The sequence below is a fragment of the Gymnoscopelus braueri genome, assembly GCF_963280865.1.
Source record: "Gymnoscopelus braueri genome assembly, chromosome: 15".
In the NCBI taxonomy this organism is placed as follows: Eukaryota; Metazoa; Chordata; class Actinopteri; order Myctophiformes; family Myctophidae; genus Gymnoscopelus; species Gymnoscopelus braueri.
In genome coordinates this window covers 46,171,293-46,189,832 of record NC_137620.1, presented here as the reverse complement: position 1 = coordinate 46,189,832, position 18,540 = coordinate 46,171,293, and the positions used below count along the sequence as shown (strand labels likewise).

General features: G+C 40.3%; 1 protein-coding gene across 6 annotated transcripts in view; it reads left to right on the top strand.

The window, feature by feature from the left end:
- LOC308101253 (CD209 antigen-like protein C) overlaps positions 1-18,540 on the top strand; it is a 111,665-nt gene that overhangs the window by 41,936 nt on the left and 51,189 nt on the right. For 2 of the 6 annotated variants that reach the window (XR_013934517.1, XM_080450653.1), the window contains one exon: positions 16,974-17,077. The exons of 1 other annotated variant lie outside the window; for it this stretch is intronic. Coding sequence is in view for 4 of the 5 variants with exons in the window: in XM_080450653.1 (XP_080306779.1) it covers positions 16,974-17,077 (104 nt within the window). In the remaining variant the exon portion in view is untranslated. Of the gene's footprint in view, positions 1-2,058; positions 2,191-16,516; positions 16,553-16,667; positions 16,802-16,973; positions 17,078-18,540 lie in introns of all 6 variants that reach the window. 3 more of the 6 variants (XM_080450659.1, XM_080450654.1, XM_080450657.1) reach the window with 2 other exon arrangements.

The window sequence follows — 18,540 nt, the reverse complement described above, 5'->3', positions numbered from 1 at the left end:
TGTAGATTGGTTATTTTCACCATTTAAAAATGTTTTTAAAATAACAATGAAAAAGGAATTGTTTTGGACGCCTGGGTTTCCACCCGACAGCAACGGTATGGAATATGAAGAAAAACAGCAAAAGTAATAAGTAATATAATATATAAGTAATATAAAGGCCAACACACACATATATTTCTAAGCTATAATGTTTCAAAAAAACAAGAGGTTGTTATTTAAAGTAAGCGTGTGTTTACTTGACAAAGTCACGTTCATGGTTAAAATGAATGTTTTTTTACTGTGTTTCTGAAACTCGGCGAGGCGACAGGCTGACTTTAATCATTATGCTGAAATCCTGCGTCCTCCATGACTGCAAGGGGCTGCAAATGTTTGGCCATAAAGACCCCAATGTTTTAGTTATGAGTTTGATCTGTCTGATAATATCATCTGCTTGAAGACGCTGTTTAAATGCTATGAGGTGTTCTTTCCTACCCGACTCTCTCCTCCTTGTTCTGTCATCAGACACTGGGAGGATTTCTGCATAAAATGGTAGCCTGTATTGAAAGTAGACTATTATAATCCATAAGGTGTTAGTTGGACGCTGATTGCAAACAGTCAACGTTTTATCCTCCACGTCTTGTCATTGTCGTCACCCGTCATATAATACTTATTATATTAATATAGTAAGTGAATCCATAAAGTCTAATGATGGTGTTATTACCGATCAAGCTCACAACGTGTCACATCTGGTGATTTAATTTAATGACAGACGTATGTGATATAGTCAGGGGTGTATTGGTGATAATAACTGACTTCATGTTAACATCCCTACGACATGTAAATGTGTAGCTTTCTTGAATAGGCTATACATACTGTAAGATAGGGCAATAAAGGTATAGATCTTTATTATAAATGTGAACTAGATGATTAAATCATCTACTAGTTATATGCACTTAACAAACAACTGGTAGCCCAACAACTGTTAAACTGATCTGCTGCTTTTCAGAACATGATGTCACTGCTCAGATTATTATGTTTTGAAGTTATTAAATACAAAATGAATGAAATAACTCACATATCGTCCTGCAGCTCTAGTGCAGTGGGTTTCAACCCTTTTCATATCAAGGTCCATTATTTATTGGGCATTTGAGCCACGGAACCACCGTTTGATGTGATTTAGCCTCTCAGACCCAAAACAGAATATTGTGTTATCGTTGGATAGGACTTTGTCCACAATTCCATCCATGCTGTATTGATGTTGGTTCCATAGGAGAGATAACAGGCAAATGTTGATCAAAATAATAATTCTTCTACATTCTCTAATTGTGTTACTTCTTGTAAATTAAGTAATACAGATGTTTAACAATAATTTAACTCTTGAGAGCGTAACATTTTACACTCTCAAGAGTTAAAGATCTATAAGGGTCCATTTGGTTACCAACTCTCCATCATTTAGCTGGGGACCACCTGGAATCCCCCCAAGGACCACTGGTGGTCCCTGGACCACTAGTTGAGAACCACTGCTCTAGTGCATCAGCATCCCAACAGTGTCATCTACTGGCTTGAACTAGTCAAGACACAGAAAAACTCCTGCAGCTGCACGGCAGCCATAGAGTTAAAAATAAGGCAACAGCACGATGCTTCCTGTGGGTTAATTTGGTAACTAGCAATTTATTACTTTTCCTGAGTAATTATAACCAAAACTGGTCATGAGATCCAGGTGAACCACTCATTATTAGTGAAATATATGAAAGATATACAAATAGGCTAATTATATATTTTATTTTATTTTATTTTATATATCAGTACTTTGTGTGCACTCATTTCTATAGCCTTAAATACATATTATAACTATTTATTCATTTATTTATCACACACGTTTTCCAAAGCGGCAAAATAAGCCGATCTACAAGCTTCTACACATGCAACATGTTGTGAGCTTGTAGATCGGCTAATTTAGCAACGAATACGTTTGAAAACCACTGAATATAAAATGAGATGATTAAAAAACAAACGCTTTAGAGTGAAAAACCATCCTTGTAAAAGTATTGTATTAATTATATGTTCCTACTTCTACAGGTACTGGAGGTCTGGTCAGCCTCATGGTGAAAGCAACAAATACCCTAATGCAGTAAGAGACTGTGTTGAGTATTATGATGGGTCTCTGTCTGACGTTCCTACCAGAGGATGGGACGATGCACTGTGTTCTTGGTCCCTCTACTGGATGTGTGAAAGAGCTCTGTGCTGAAACCATCATGTTCACCATGTATCAGTTAGCTGGTGTGTTGTCTGCCTTGCAAGTTCTACCCACTATGCACTGTAGACATTACATAAACATTTATATTCATATTTTCATATATATAGTTAAAGGGGAGCCTATTAGAATGTGAATAACATTAATCTAACAGCCATCTGTTCCATTTTAATACCATGTTTCATGTAGATTAATATAATGTTTGTTCTGTTCTTAAAACAGTGCAAGAGAAGTTATGCATCTATTTCTCACCAGTATTAAGCATTTTATTTCATTTTATTTACCATTTAACTTTCTTATTGATTGATTATGTGCTTTAACCACTTAATCCCTATTTTATACTTTGGCTATTGGAAAATAGCAGATCTACAAGCTCGTCGCAATGTGTTGTGAGGTTGTAGATCTGCTACAGGACCACAATGAAAACAAGCCTCTAGGGATCTTTGTGTTATCCTTTTAGCATCATTGTAAAATCAGACCACTGTACTATTTGCAGACTGTTAATAAAGTATTCAATAAATCAAATGCTATTTTTTTATTTTAATGTAAAGCACTATCATGTTTTGTATTGAAGGTAATATACAAAGTTGTACAAGTTGCATCATTAGTATTATCATCATCATCATTATTATTGTTATGTCTGTAAAGCATTATAAACACATTCATGAGACAACGCTCTCATACAGTATGTTTATAATCATGCAAGACATCTTATATCAATGTTTATAAAGTATAGGCCGTGGGCATATTGAACATTATACATACATACTATATTCTCACGTCGAATTATTATTATTATTAACTCAACAGAAGTAACAGAATTACTGTTTGTACTAATTTGATCATTAATGTCTCTTATGATGGAGCTATGTTAACAACATGGACATGATAGCAGTACTCTAGCACCACCTTGTGGACCAGATCTTTCATTTGTTTAATACTTGTAAAGAAGAAGAGTTCATCCAGGTGACGTCATAGGCGGATTATTATGAGCAGTGGTGTAAAGTAACTAAGTACATTTACTCAAGTACTGTACTTAAGTACAATTTTGAGGTACTTTTACTTTACTGGAGTATTTCCAGTTGTTTATACTCTTACTTCTACTCCACTACATCTCAGAGGTAAATGTTGTAGGCTACTTTTACTCCACTACAATTATTTTAAAAGTATAGTTACTAGTTACTTTTCGGATATAAATTATTACATTATAAAACACACATTAACCACCCTATTTCATTTCATACTTATCGGCTATTTGAAAATAACAGATCTACAAGCTCACAACCCGTCGCATCGCGACGCGTTGTGAGCTTGTAGATCTGCTATTTTCAAACATTTTAGTACTTTCACTTTTGTTACTTTAAGTAGAATTTGATACCAATACTTTTGTACTTTTACTCAAGTAAATTTTGAATTCCAGACTTTTACTTATAACAGAGTATTTCTACATTGCAGTATTGATTCTTATACTTAAGTAAAACATTCAAGTACTTTTTCCACCACTGATGATGAGACATTTGGCCACTGGGTGCTGACATTGTAAAAGCCATTACTGCATCAAACATAAACTACTGTATAATATAAAAGCTGGTCAAACATTTGCCAAACAAATATTACTTGAGAAAGAGGCACATTTTTGGGGGAATAACTTTAGATTTACAAGCTCTCAGTTTTGTGTGGAACCGAGTACAACTAAACGTAATGCCTCAACTCCTACAATTCAAAGTTCCTGTCAGGGTGGGGGGTCCCCAGTTCAAATATGATTATTATTATTATTTTTTGGGTGGGGGTGGGGGGGGGGTGTAAAATGAAACCAAATGGACCTGTTGGTTAAATTTTTCAAGAGTTAAAGATCTAATAAGGGTCCATTTGGTTACCAACTCTCCATCATTTAGCTGGGGACCACCTGGAACTCCCTCAAGGACCACTGATTTACAGCAAGGGTTGGCAGCCTTTTTAGGGCATAAACCCTGATCAATAAACCCAGTGGTTCTACAAACATTGTCATGTAAAGGACCCCCACATTTATATCTATTTGGTCGCGGATCCCCATCTGAAAATATTACATTTCTCTCGCTCTCCCATTACTGCATCAAAAGTAATCAACAAACTACTGTACACTATAAAAGCTGGTCAAACATTTGCCAAATAAATATTACTTAAGAAAGAGGCAAAAAATAGCTGATTTACAAGCTCTCATTTATATGCGGAACCAATTCAAACTAAATGTAATGCCTCATCGCCTACAGTTCCAAGTTCCTGTCAATGGTGGGGGGTCCCCAGTTCAAATATGATTATTTTTGGGGGTCCCCAGTTCAAATATGATTATTTTTGGGGGTCCCCAGTTCAAATATAATTATTATGATTATTATTATATATTTATTTATTTGGGGGGGGGGGGTTCTCAGTTCAAATAGGATGATTTTGGGGGCCATGGCCTGAAAAGGTAGAGAACTACTGCCCTATGACCAACAAGAAATGCAAAGTTTTATATATTTTATAATGTAATATTATGCAATAAATGCAGTTTTTCATGGTCACAGATCTCTATAAATACATGCCAGTAACGTCAGCACACATGCGGTTGTAAAGTCTCAAACATGTTGACAGAATGGATGTGGTTTTATCACCTTTATGTTCTTAGAAGAGACTAAAATGCAGTGGTGGAAAAAGTACTCAAATGTTTTACTTAAGTAAAAGTATCAATACTGCAATATAGAAATACAGTTACAAGTAAAAGTCCGGAATTCTAAATTTACTTGAGTAAAAGTACAGAAGTATTGGAATGAAAATATACTTAAAATAAAAGCACTAACATGTTTGAAAATAGCAGATCTACAATCTCACAACGCGTCGCACCTTGTAGATCTGCTATTTTCAAATAGCCTAGGTATAAAATAGGACTGTGGTTAATGTATGTTTTAAAAAATAATAATGTATATATGCAAAGTAACTAGTAACTAAAGATTTCAAATAATTATTAGTGGAGGAGTAAAAGTACAATATTTGCCTCTGAGATGTAGTGGAGTAGAAGTAAAAGTACTGAACATTGGAAATACTCCAGTAAAGTAAAAAAAAAATACCTAAAGTGTACTTAAGTACAGTACTTGAGTAAATGTGACTTTACACCAGTGAGGGGGGCCCTGAGCTCTTGGGCCCCTGGGTCTATAGGTCAAGGGTCAGTGTAAATGTTCCTGTCCACCTCCATGGAGACTTTAAGGGGTTTGAATCTCCTCTTTCTTTGCACTATAGCGACTCCTACAGGTTGGTCAGGGTATCTGTTCAGCAGGGTTAGAACAACCAGGCCACCTCCATCAAATCATCAACCAAATCCTCTCAGTGTTCATTTAACTCTGAGAGCGTATGAAATGGAACCAAACAGACATCATGTCAGAATCCAAACATATCAGTCAAAATGCAATGAAGATCATGATCACAATTGTCTGTATGAGCTACAAACAAGCAGAGGTAACAGGGCGGTATAAATTAAGGTAAAGCCAACTACGCCACCTAGGGGATTGCGCCCTAGGAAACAGTATTTAGAATCTAATACAATTAAACCACCTGAAGACAAGGATATCTCTCCCCACAAGGTTCGTTGTACTTAAACAACAAAGGCAGATACGTGGATCAATACAAATGGTAATAGGTTTATTCACATCATATAGGCCTACAAAAGGCAATACCAGGTCAGAGCATGTCATAATGATGCATCAACAGGTTAAACTGTATGACAGTGGTTCAACAATAAAATACATTGCACCTCTACACTGGGTCGATGCTGAGGCTTGCCAAGGGGAAGGAAGAACTGGCTAACCAGCCCAGGGCAGTGGCACCCCAAGGCACAGAACACAAAAAGTTGTAAAATAATCTAATCAGAACAAGAGAAAAGGGGATTCCACCACCACCACTGGAGCAGGCGTCACCTGGTCCTGACTTGGGGCCTCAGCATCAGAACTAAACAGAAGGGAAACCATACATTAGAGTGACACAGTCTCATCCATTGGATTAAAACACATTTCTTAGTATCACCGGTAATAGACCTGATACTGACCAGATAAGGACCAGACTTAAAGCCAACACGAGGGCTGATGGTCAGGGGTGAAACTACACTCAGGCAAAGCAGCAGCGCTGTGTTTCCTCCTCACCAATTCCTGGAAACACAAGCAGCAGTGTGTCTGTTAGCCTACTATTAAATAGTGCTTAAAATCAATGACCCAACAGGAGAGAGAGAGAGATTTAAATATACCACGTCAAGGCAAAACACACAGTTAGTGCCTGTGGACACATTTTGCGTGGTGCAGTCACACCTACACCACCAGGGGTAGACAACCCGAGGGGGGGGGGGGGGGCTCTCATGGAGAGACAGACACTCAGACAGTTGCAGACAGACTAAAATGACATAAAAACAACCGGTCACGTTCATGACCATAACATATAACTGAATCAAAACACACTGGCACTCGCTAAACAAGAAACATACCTGTGTTGATGCTAGCCCTGGTCCAGAGCGTTAGTGAGTTCTCTCTAACGCTCTGGACCAGGGCTACGTTGATGCATGGTGGACAAACAAACAAAACTGAAGCCCAACAGGCCAGCTTTGTTTGTGGAAGTTATACGTCAGTGAGGACACGCACACGCCGGTGACACGCGTGGCAACGGCGCTGAAACCCAACCGGCCAGCATTAGAACCCGGTCAGTGAGGACACACACACAAATGAGAGGAGACAGCCAACAAGGGCAGAGTGTGTGCTGCTTATGTACTGCAGGTAATCAGCCCACTGATTAGTGGGAGGAGGATGGGCCATGGGCAGAGTGGGAGACAACACCCATCCTGCTACACAGACTACAATAGGTGGCCAGTGACTTTGACCAGTTTCACTTTCAAAACCTTTGCATCATGCATGTCACACAGACAGAATGCTCACACAACACCAATGGTTTTGATCATGTGGATTGTGGAAGTTAAATGGTGGATTTGTGGATAGGACTCTATATGAAAAAACTTGTTATATCAACAAAACACATCGCATTCTGTCTGTGTGACATGCATGATGCAAAGGTTTTGGAAGTGAAACTGGTCAAATTCACTGGCCACCTACTGTACCAGTTATTATGGATATACTGTAGGTGACATCATCTTTTACACATAAAATGACTGTAAATAATGACAGACACAGCAACAATATTTCACTAATTGTTTTGCTCATCTTTTAGCCAGTCCTCTCACACACATCTATATGAACATGATGTGTGTAGTCCTCTCTCACACACACACACACACACACACACACACACACACACACACACACACACACACACACACACACACACACACACACACACACACACACACACACACACACACACCTATATGAACGTGATGTGTGTAGTCCTCTCACACACACACACACACACACACACACACACACACACACACACACACACACATCTTGTAAAGCTGCCAAATATCACAATTATACCCTCATGCAGAGATGGCAGTGCAAGTGGTTGGTGTTTCATTGTATTACAGCTGAAGGAAGTAGCCATGCACATGTCAAAGGCACGCATGTAGCGCGCACGCGCACACACACACACACACACACACACACACACACACACACACACACACACACACACACACACACACACACACACACACACACACACACACACACACACAGTGGAATAGCGTGTGTGTGTATTATGACATTAAGGCGTGCAGAACCACATTGTCCTCATATAAGTTGACAATTCCACGCTATAATGGACCATAATATCTGTATATAAAGATAAAGCCAGGCCAGATATACTGAACCTGAAGAAGAACTACAGCTGTTTATCTGTATATCAGAGATACAACAGTTCAATGTCATGAAACAATAAACAGATAAAAGCATATTATCTATAAGTCACTGTTGTCTGTGTCACTAGTGTTTAAGCATTCATTTACAGCAGTGGTTCTCAAACTTTTTCGTGCGAAGGACCCCCAAATTGATATATAGTTGGCCGCGGTCCCCCATCTGAAATGTATTTGTGCCAGGGACCCCCAGAAGATGGGATTTGTTAAGGCAGGTACACACTGCAGGATATTTGGTCCGATTATGCTGTCGGCGACCTTTTTTGGCGCTCGCCGACAAAACCTCCCGATCTGACGCAGATCGGCGAGATAATGCTCGCTGTGTGTGAAAGGCTCTGCGAGACGATCTGGCCGCGATCATCCGCTCTGCGATGGCTTTCCGACCGTTTTCAAATAACTACCAGGTTAGTTATTCGGCTATGTCGCCGACTAGACATCTCACAGTATCATACAGTATGAAAGGAGTCTGCGAGGAGATCAGCGCCACAGCCAATGAGAGCATTACAGCAGCCACCGTGGCTAGGAGAGGATCAATGGACCTGACCAAACAGCAACTAACAGACCTTCCCCCGCAATATTACCGTCTGAACTCAAAACTAAACTAAAAAAGAACCAAAAGCAAACAATGTTCCCTGTGTAGGAGAGAGAGGCAGAATGGCCTTGACCAGCCTGCTTAAATACTTCAGAGGATGATTGAGTCAGGTGTGCCTCGTCCTCTAGGCACACCCCTGCAGGCTGGTCCCCTCCTCCCAGTGGCGGAACAACTCAAAGCCGGGCCGGGAGGCACAGCACAGTGATCAGGCCCCCCCTGCGCATCGCGCGCGTGCGTGCATGCACATCCCGCGCGCAAAATTTTGCGGGTTTTCGGCGGATTCGGTAACTTTTAGGGTTAGGGTAGGGTTAGGTTAGGGTTATGTTGTTTAATTCTTATTTTTGCCTGATTTTACAGATTTATTATCCTCCTGGGTCGCGGGCCCGGAGGCGGCCGCCTCCCTGGCCTCCCCGGACGCTCCGCCACTGCCTCCTCCTACACATGAACAGAGAACACCATTAGAATCACACCAACACTACACCCAAACAGGATGGGTCATCACACGTCCAGTCCTGTTTTAAAAGATCTACACCATGAATTTTAAAAATAATATGAGTGCTATGAGCTTGTAGTTCTGCAATTTTTTGAAAAATCGTGAACATTAGTGCAAATCTTTAAATGTATATATATATATATATATATTTTTTTTTACATATATATATTTAAAGATTTGCACACATTTTCACATTAAAAAAATTGCAGATCTACAAGCTCATAGCGCGGCACTCGTGCCGCGCTATGAGCTTGTATATGAGCTTGTATATCTGCTATTTTTGAATAGCCAAACCCCCCCCCCCCCGCAGGCACGGAACTCTGACAGATACTTTCCCAGCCAAATGGGTTAAATGGCTTTTTAAAAGCTATAACTAGGCTAAGTTTGAACTTATGAGGTTGTGCAACTGACCCCAGACCACCACCAGGGACGCCGAAGCTGCTCCCCCCCTCCCTACCTAACAAAACCAAGTTCTACTGAACTAAAAACTAAACGAACAGATAGAACTACCGGCCATCTCCAGACTCCAGGCCAAACTAAAGTAAACTAAGTAACATAAAGAAAAGGCTTTCTAGCCTAGATAATCAACGGTGTGGGTTCTGAGGCTGTAACTGGGTCTGTGTCTGGAGTGGAACTGAATCTGGCTGGCTTTGATCCACAAGTTTCCTAGGCTGTGTGGGCATGACTTCCTGTCCATTTCATTGGATATCATTGGATATCATTGGATCAAATCGACAGGAAGTGATGCCCACACAGCCTGGAAACTTGTGGATAGAGGCTGGTAATTGCAATCCCAGATCAGCTGCAGGTGTGCCAGCCTGGGTGAGAGGAGAGACAGTGGGGGTTAATAGTGATTTATTGAGGGAATGATGTCATGGCCACACGCAATAGTTTTTGACATTTTTTGATACGTTTCAAATATTTTCAAAAATAGCAGATCTACAAGCTCGCAGCGTGTCACTTCGTGCCACGCTGCGAGCTTGTAGATCTGCTATTTTTGAATAGCCAACATACAAATGGATAAAGTGGTTAAAATGATGACGCTATGTTAAATACTTTTGCTGGGGAACCCCGCCAAGGACCCCTGGACCCCACTTTGAGAACCAATGATTTACAGCAGTGGTTTTCACTCTCTCCTTTAGCTGTCCTGGGAGAGCGATTAGCATGTTCTCTCTCTACTTTAGGAATGTTGAGCTACCAGATGTTAGCTGTATCTCTCTGCTCTTTCTGCTCTCAGAAAGAGCACTCTATCTGTACTGCTTTTACCCTTACAGCCGGGAAAAGCATCTGCGTTGTTTGAACCCTTACTTGCTCCTACATTATGATTAGGATTATACATTTAGAGGTTAGATTCAGGGGTTGGAATTAGAGTTAAACATGATTTATACTTAGTTGCGTTGCCAGTGTCATGCACCGAAAAATTGCTGATCCATAAGCTCACTACGCGTCTAAGCGTGACACGTTGTGAGGTTGTAGATCAGCTATTTTTTCGGCTTCAGGCTTAAAGTTAAACATGGAAAAATATATATAAAAGAAATAGCTGTCCTAAAATGGCAGTGTTGATGACCTCAGTATAGTAATGTTAATACAAACCCTGTGTGTGTGTGTGTGTGTGTGTGTGTGTGTGTGTGTGTGTGTGTGTGTGTGTGTGTGTGTGTGTGTGTGTGTGTGTGTGTGTGTGTGTGTGTGTGTGTGTGTGTGTGTGTGTGTGTGTGTGTGTGTGTGTGATGAGGACAGAGTAGACTGAGTCAACAGAGTAGAGTGAATCATGCTGCAACCTGCACTATGAAGGTCATCTGAGGTTTCATCTCCACACTCTAACTATGTCTCTGCCTTCCATCCCTCATCTTTAGAGCAGTGGTTCTCAAGGTGCGGCCTGGGGACCCCCAGAGGTCCTTCAGGGGTCCCCAGCAAAACAAGGAACAGTTTAACCACTTTAACCCTATTTTATATTCTGGATATTGGAAAATAGCAGATCTACAAGCTTGTTAGCATTTTCGGCTATTTTCAGTTTTTTTTTTTTTATGAACCAGGGCTTCAGTGATTCATTCATAATGTATTTGTGTAAATTTGTAGGAAACACCAAATTACTCTTTTTGTGTTGAAATGAAATATTGAGTGAACCTTTGAGCCACATGCAGCTGAGATTACAGATGTAGATTTAGTTAGATCAATATTATATCAACCTGTTCAGACACTGTCAGCACTGATCCTACTCTTTGACCCCCAAATATGGCACTTTTACTCCTCCGCAATTAATTGTAGTTACTAGTTACTTTTTTAGATTTAGATTATTATTATTATTACAAAACACACATTAACCACTTCAGCCCTCAAGGATCCCCTCAAGGACCCCCTCAAGGACCCCTGGGGGTCACTGCTCTCAGGAACACAGCTACCTCTTGCTGCTTTTTTCTCCACCTCCCCTAAAAGCGTGTGTTCTGTGAAGGAACCAATCAGTTGTCTCTAAACATGCTTTTCCACACCTCCATCCAATGAGAATCTAGTTTATCTTCCCTCCCGTCTTCATGGGGGAACTTCTGGGAACTCGGATTAATGAGAAACAGGAATAAAATATATCTGTCACTATCTGTCACCCTCCAATAAATACAATACATACAAGGCATCACGCTTATTATCTTCAGAGTCAGGACTTCACAATGAAGGTGGCTTTGCTTCTGTTCCTGTTCTGTCTGGCTGAGGCTGATGACCTCCGCTATGAGGTCAAGGCGATGTTCCAACAACTGAAGACAGAGCTGGAAGCACAAAACTCAGGTCAGGACGCTTAACGGATATTTACCTTTCTAACATGAGTAAGTTCATTTGAACGTCTACTCTGGCTTCTTTGTTTCTTTTGTGACACTTATCAAGTTGCTTGTTTCAATATTTAGATATTAGTTTTGTATATTTTTGGGGGGAAATGAAAAACAAAAATAATAATAATAATAATAATAATAATACAAAAATAAAATAAAATAAATTAAAAAGTAATTGAAAAAAAAAACACGCATTAGATCAGTCACCAGAAGCAGAGACGTGTGTTTTCAATGAGTTTAACATTCATTACAAGGACAATATCAGTGTGTTTTCAATGAGTCTAAGATGGTTAAAATGGAGTTTAAACTTACAATGGGTTTGTATAGTGTCTGTTAAAATGAATATCAAATATCTAAATACTGAATAAAGCAACTTAAAAAGTGTCTAATGGTGAAACACAAAAGCCTGAGAAGGCTAAACATTGTACTTGTAAGTACAATTATGAGGAACATGTTTTTTTACTGGAGTATTTCCAATTTTCATTACTTTTACTTACTACTCCACTACATCTCAGAGTCAAATATTATACTTTTACTCCACTACAATTATCTGAGAACTTTAGTTACTAGTTACTTTGTAGATTTAGATTATTATTACAAAACATACATTAACCACTTCAATAACAGGACTTCAATCCTGTATACATTTCGTCCATTTGAAAATAGCAGATCTACAAGCTCATAATGCGTCGCATCTAATGATTTTTGTACATTTCATACATTTGAAAACTTGTGAAACAATAAGTACTTTCTACTTTTGGTAATTTAAGTACATTCTGATGTCAATACTTTTGTCAATTTTGAATACCGGACTTTTACTTGTAACAGAGTATTTCTACATTGCAGTATTAATACTTTTACTTAAAGGACCACTTCACCCATTTTCAACCTGTCTTCATATAATTGGTCCTCACTAATGCTCATTATAATATTGTACTCTGTGTCTCAGAGGAGGGCTGAGGACAGTTCAGAAACCCGCCTACCAGTGACATCATTGATGGGGAATACAAGCTAATAGAAACTGCAGGCTTTCTATTCCTGGAAAGTTAGCATGCTATAATAGCATGCTATAATATTGTTTTTACACGAGAACAATGTCTTCTATTAAGAAGACATTGTTCTCGTTTAAAAACAATATTATTGAAATCTTGATTGAAAAGAAAATACATGCCTAATGATGATGTCACTGGTATGCAGGTTTCTGAACTGCCCACAGCCCTTCTCTGAGTCACAGAGTGAGTAGTTTTTTTTTTGCAGCAGCAGCGAGCACACTATAGCTATTGTCAAATATTTCTATCTTCTCCGCAAAGGTTTGGCACCTAACTACTCCTACATACTTTCACTTAGAAACTCCATTCAAGCTGTAAGAAATCCAGCTTACTGTGGACATGGGTGCTTGTACTTTTCTTTTTGAAATAATTTTCAGTTTTTTAAATATTTAACTTTAAGCACCCAATGCATTTCCAATGGGTTTTGCTAGTGGGGAGAGAGAAGGACAGAGGAGAAATGCCCCATGTTTTTGTAAAGTCACTGTGGCCAAATTTTTTACACTACAGATATTTATTTTACATCACCAAGTGCGCACAGGTCTGCTCCGATTTAATCCAAAAATCTAAGCTGTGTGATGTATATATTTTTAGTTAAGACCATTAATATAAACCCATGCACCTACACACTCTAGCAATCAGTGCATGGTGCTGCTACCTAATCTGTCAGTCATTGGCTGTCAGGCAGTGGTGCTGCAAAGTAACTAAGTATATTTACTCAAGTACTATGCAAGTGCTTACCATGCACAGTTTAATTTTGAGGTCCTTTTACTTTCCTTTCCATTTGTGTTACTTCTACTCCACTACAATGACAGCATTTGACAGCTTTAGTTACTTGTTACTTTGCATATTTTATTATTAATACAAAACCTACAGTAACCACATACAGCCGATCTACAATGTGACGCGTTATGAGCTTGTAGATCGGCTACTTTCTGAAAATTTGAGTACTTTTACTTTGGTACTCAAAGTATATTTTGATGCTAAAACGTTTGTAAACCCCCCCCCCCCCCCCCCCCCACACACACACAAACACACAAACAGACACACATACACCCCATACTCCACCGACACCCCACCTCCCACACCACATGACATACCCCCCTCTGTCATACAAACTATACAAAAGAAAAGCCGATCTACAATGTGATGCTTGATGAGCTTGTAGATCTGCTATTTTAGAAAAAGCTTGACAGTCTTTGGAAAGTGTGAGTAGAGGTGGCGGCAGTGGCTCAGGGGTAGAGTGGGCGATAGAGCGGCCAGATGGCAACTGCGAGGTACACAGTTCGATCCCGGGCTCCCCCAGAATTAGTGTCGAAGTGTCCTTGAGCAAGATGCTGAACCCCTAATTGCTCCCGATGAGCAGGTGCCTTGCATGGTTTCCTCCGCCATCGGTATGTAAATGGGTGAAATTTTGACACACACACACACACACACACACACACACACACACACACACACACACACACACATAGTAAATAGCTAATCTACAAGCTCACTGGAGCCAGGGGGAAGCACCCCACTCCTGCCCCCTATACCCCTCCATCTCCTTACTACCATCAGCTATAAAAGCAGGTGTGTAACGGATGACAATTAGGAGAATGATAATCTCTCAAGAACAGCTTCTGCACTGCGTTGGAATCTGTCGGGGAGGTTCGTCATAACGAGTGCGCATTCAGATCAGGAAGTAGGCCGCGCTTTACCCAATCACATGTAGTGGGCGGGATTCACATGTCCGTCGATCTTTCCCCCTCGAAACGAACCGAAACTAATTTAACAATAGCGTCCGCGGAGCAGACAAAACCACGGAAATATATTCACATTTTAACTTACTCTTTCATCATAGAAACAAGTGGGCTTATAACCAAAACGATCCATGTTCTCTGGGAGAAGTGGTGTTAGTGTTCCGTGTAGAAATATTGTTAGTGGGAATGAAAACATAGTCGCACCAACCGGAAGTGATGCGCTGAAGGCGCATCACAAACACCGGTTTCCTTGTGCTCTGGTGTTACGTTATCGTCCGCCCAGAGCCAACAGACATAGAACAAACAGCAGAGGGCGCTGTTTTTCATTTTCAGTTGGCGATGGGTTCCCAGATTGGGAGAATGATAACCGGTGCTCCCAATCTGATCAACCGGAGGCAAGTCTACGCCCACACACAACAGAAAAACAGAGATACCAAGTCAAACTAAATTTGTACTTTTTATAACTACAGTTCCTTTTGGGCTTTAACCCGAGCCCACATTGTTTCTTCAGGAACAATATTTCTAGTGAGCATTAGTGAGGACCAATTACATAAAGATAGGTTGAAAACAGATAAAACATGCGAGTACTTTCTCCACCTCTGAATTTCACTTATATGTTGTCTCTGTGATTATTATATATATATATTTTCAGATATGGCTTCTAGACTGTCTGCGAGTGAAACCAAGACGGGAGAGGTCCTGACCAGACTGTCTGAGAGTGAAACCAAGACGGGAGAGCTCCAGACCAGACTGTCTGCGAGTGAAACCAAGACGGGAGAGGTCCAGACCAGATTGAGTGAGTGAGAAGCTAGAGGAACTGCAGAAATATTTAAGACTAAAAAGTATGCAATGCGACACGCTGTGAGCTTGTAAATCTTCTATTTTCAAATAGCCAATGTATATAGGTTTCACCTGGTTACACTAATTTTGATACTAAACTAATTTAACTATGGACCGTCTGGAACCCCCTCATGAACCCTTGGGGGTCCCCAGACCCCAGTTTGACAACCACTGCTCTAGAGCATTTTGTAAGCAACTGGGAGGGGCCATGGGCCGTCCTTTCATGAGGAGGAGGAGGGACTAGGACAGGTGGGTGGTCTTGTAGGAGGAGGCGGAGGGACTGGTTCAGGTGGGAGGTGCTAAGGTAGAAAACCAGGTATACTTAATGAACTGGAGGGTGTGTCTCCATAAAACATACTTTTCTCACTTTCTGTGCACTTTTTTGAAAACACATCTTCCTCCTAGTATAATCATAATACATAATGATCATGTTTTAGGGGGAAGATAAATCACGGCACCCCATCTTTAACTTCCACCATTTGATCCTTTGCTCAAACCTTCACTCTCTGCAGGGTGATCCTACAGAGCACCATGCAGACTGCTCTGTCTCTCTGTCTATGGTGCTGAAGCACCGTTATGTGTTTGCTTCAGGTGGGGGCTCTAAAACCAATGCCTTGCTCAAGGTCACTGACAGGAGTTTCTCTCTCACATGCATGTGTTTTGATGTGTGAGGAAACCCAAGTGAGCAGTGGAAGAACATACTAACTGCACACAGAAAGATCACAGTCAGGAGTTTTCAAGATATTTAAATCTATAAGCTATTATTTACTCCTCCTGACAGATCTGCTAGCATGTAATATACTGTACTTTAATGCTAACAATTGACTTGCTGCAGTAGGTGTACATTTTTGTAATTAGTGGATCTCCCATTTTTATATTGTTTCCATACAGATCAGTTACATGATGACATGAAGATGAGGCACTGTGGTGAGTGAGACGTCACTGTTTTTATTGATTGTTATATCATGTTGTTCATTAATTTGTCATTCATTTGAGGGAGAGGGAAAAAAAACAGTGTCCAACTTTATTGTTTTGTTGTTAGAATCACCTGGATGGCAGAAGTTTGACAGAGGTTGTTATTACATCTCTACTGAGATGAAAACCTGGGAGGAGAGCAGACAGTGGTGTAGAGACAGACAATCTGACCTGATTGTCATAAAGAGCAAAGCACAACAGGTAGTCTGTGTGTGTGTGTGTGTGTGTGTGTGTGTGTGTGTGTGTGTGTGTGTGTGTGTGTGTGTGTGTGTGTGTGTGTGTGTGTGTTTTCATTTATTTTGTGGAGACACATCTACTGAAACACATCTACTCTACTGTTTGTACATCAGTAACCAGCAGTTTTTCTGTCCAGGACTTTGTTGCCAGTTTCAACAAGAGATTGTGGCTGGGTTTGACTGACAGAGACGAGGAAGGATCTTTCCAGTGGGTGGATGGAACACCACTGACCACACCAACGTAAGACTGATCATCTTCATTTTACCGTCATTATTGTAAAGGGTATTACATGTTATCATAAAATGCAAATCTATAACACTGTCACAAAGACATCTGATATCTACTTCAGTATCCAGTTAATGTGCATCTATTATCTAGAACAGTGGTTCTCAAAGGGTGTGTCGAAGCACACTGATGTGTCATGAGCAGTGTAGGGCAGTAACATAGTAATATATTACTGTAATAGTATTACTTTCCCCAGTGACGAGTATTGTAATTTTAATATTATTACATTACTGATCCAAGTAACCTCGCGTTACCAGGGCCGGATGAACCCTTCGTGGTGCCTGGGGCTAATACCTGTTTCGGTGCACCCGAAACGGGTTGTGATGAATTGAGTACAATGGACCACAATGGAAACAAGCCCCATGGGGCTTTATGTATTATCTTTTTAACATAACCTTTGTTAATAAATTATTCAATCAATCAATCAATCAATCAATGACGCAGCCTATGTGCAGGTCTGGGGATATTATGGTCTGGGGCTGGTCAGTTTGTGGCTAAAAAAATAAGCCACTGCCAGGCATGCATAGTACACACCAAGGATGGGGACTTGAGTTAAAGACTTGCACTCGAGTCACACTCGAGTGGCCATAAATGCAACACGAGACTCGACTCGGACTCGCCCCTCAAAGACTTGAGACTTGACTCGGACTCGAGCTCAAAGACTTGTGAACAATCTTTATTTTATGTTGTATGCATTAATGAATAACCTGCCCAACATGTTGTCCTTTCCTTCTCTTGCGCAACGGAATGGTGCGCGCAGCCTGCAGTCTTTCTACAGTGCAAACATGGCGAGGCGAGCACAACAGCTGCTGTTTGCGGCCTTTCATCATAAAGTTTAAATATAAAAACTTCGAAATAAAACAAATATATTTAGTTCAGCATCAGCTATGTAACCTCAGTTATCTTGGCAAATGCTTAAAGTTTGTATATGATGATCGGATCATCTGTGACAGCAAATGTCAGATTTTCATTTTGGTCTCGTTAAACCCAGCTGGGTGAATATCCCACCTGAAACCAACTTCACCACGGTAAACGCTAGTAGTACGTTCATGTTCACTGTATTAAAGTAAGCTACAAGCAAGTTACATTACATTACATTACAGTCATTTAGCAGACGCTTTTATCCAAAGCGACTTACAATAAGTGTATTCAACATAGGTAGGGAACGAAAACTACTAATCACCAGAAGTCTTTAGTGCATTTTCTGCAAAAACAAGCAACCAAGAGTATACCTAGCGCTAAGGTAAAAGTGCAATATATCAGCTACCTATTTCCTTAAACAGATGAGACAAAATAGCTAAGTCAAATGAGCATGAGCTAAAACAATTAAGTGTATCGACTAAACAAGATCCAATAAACAATACAACAATAGAAAACAAGCGTTCGTACAACTAGTTAACAACAAGTAGGTCAGGCAG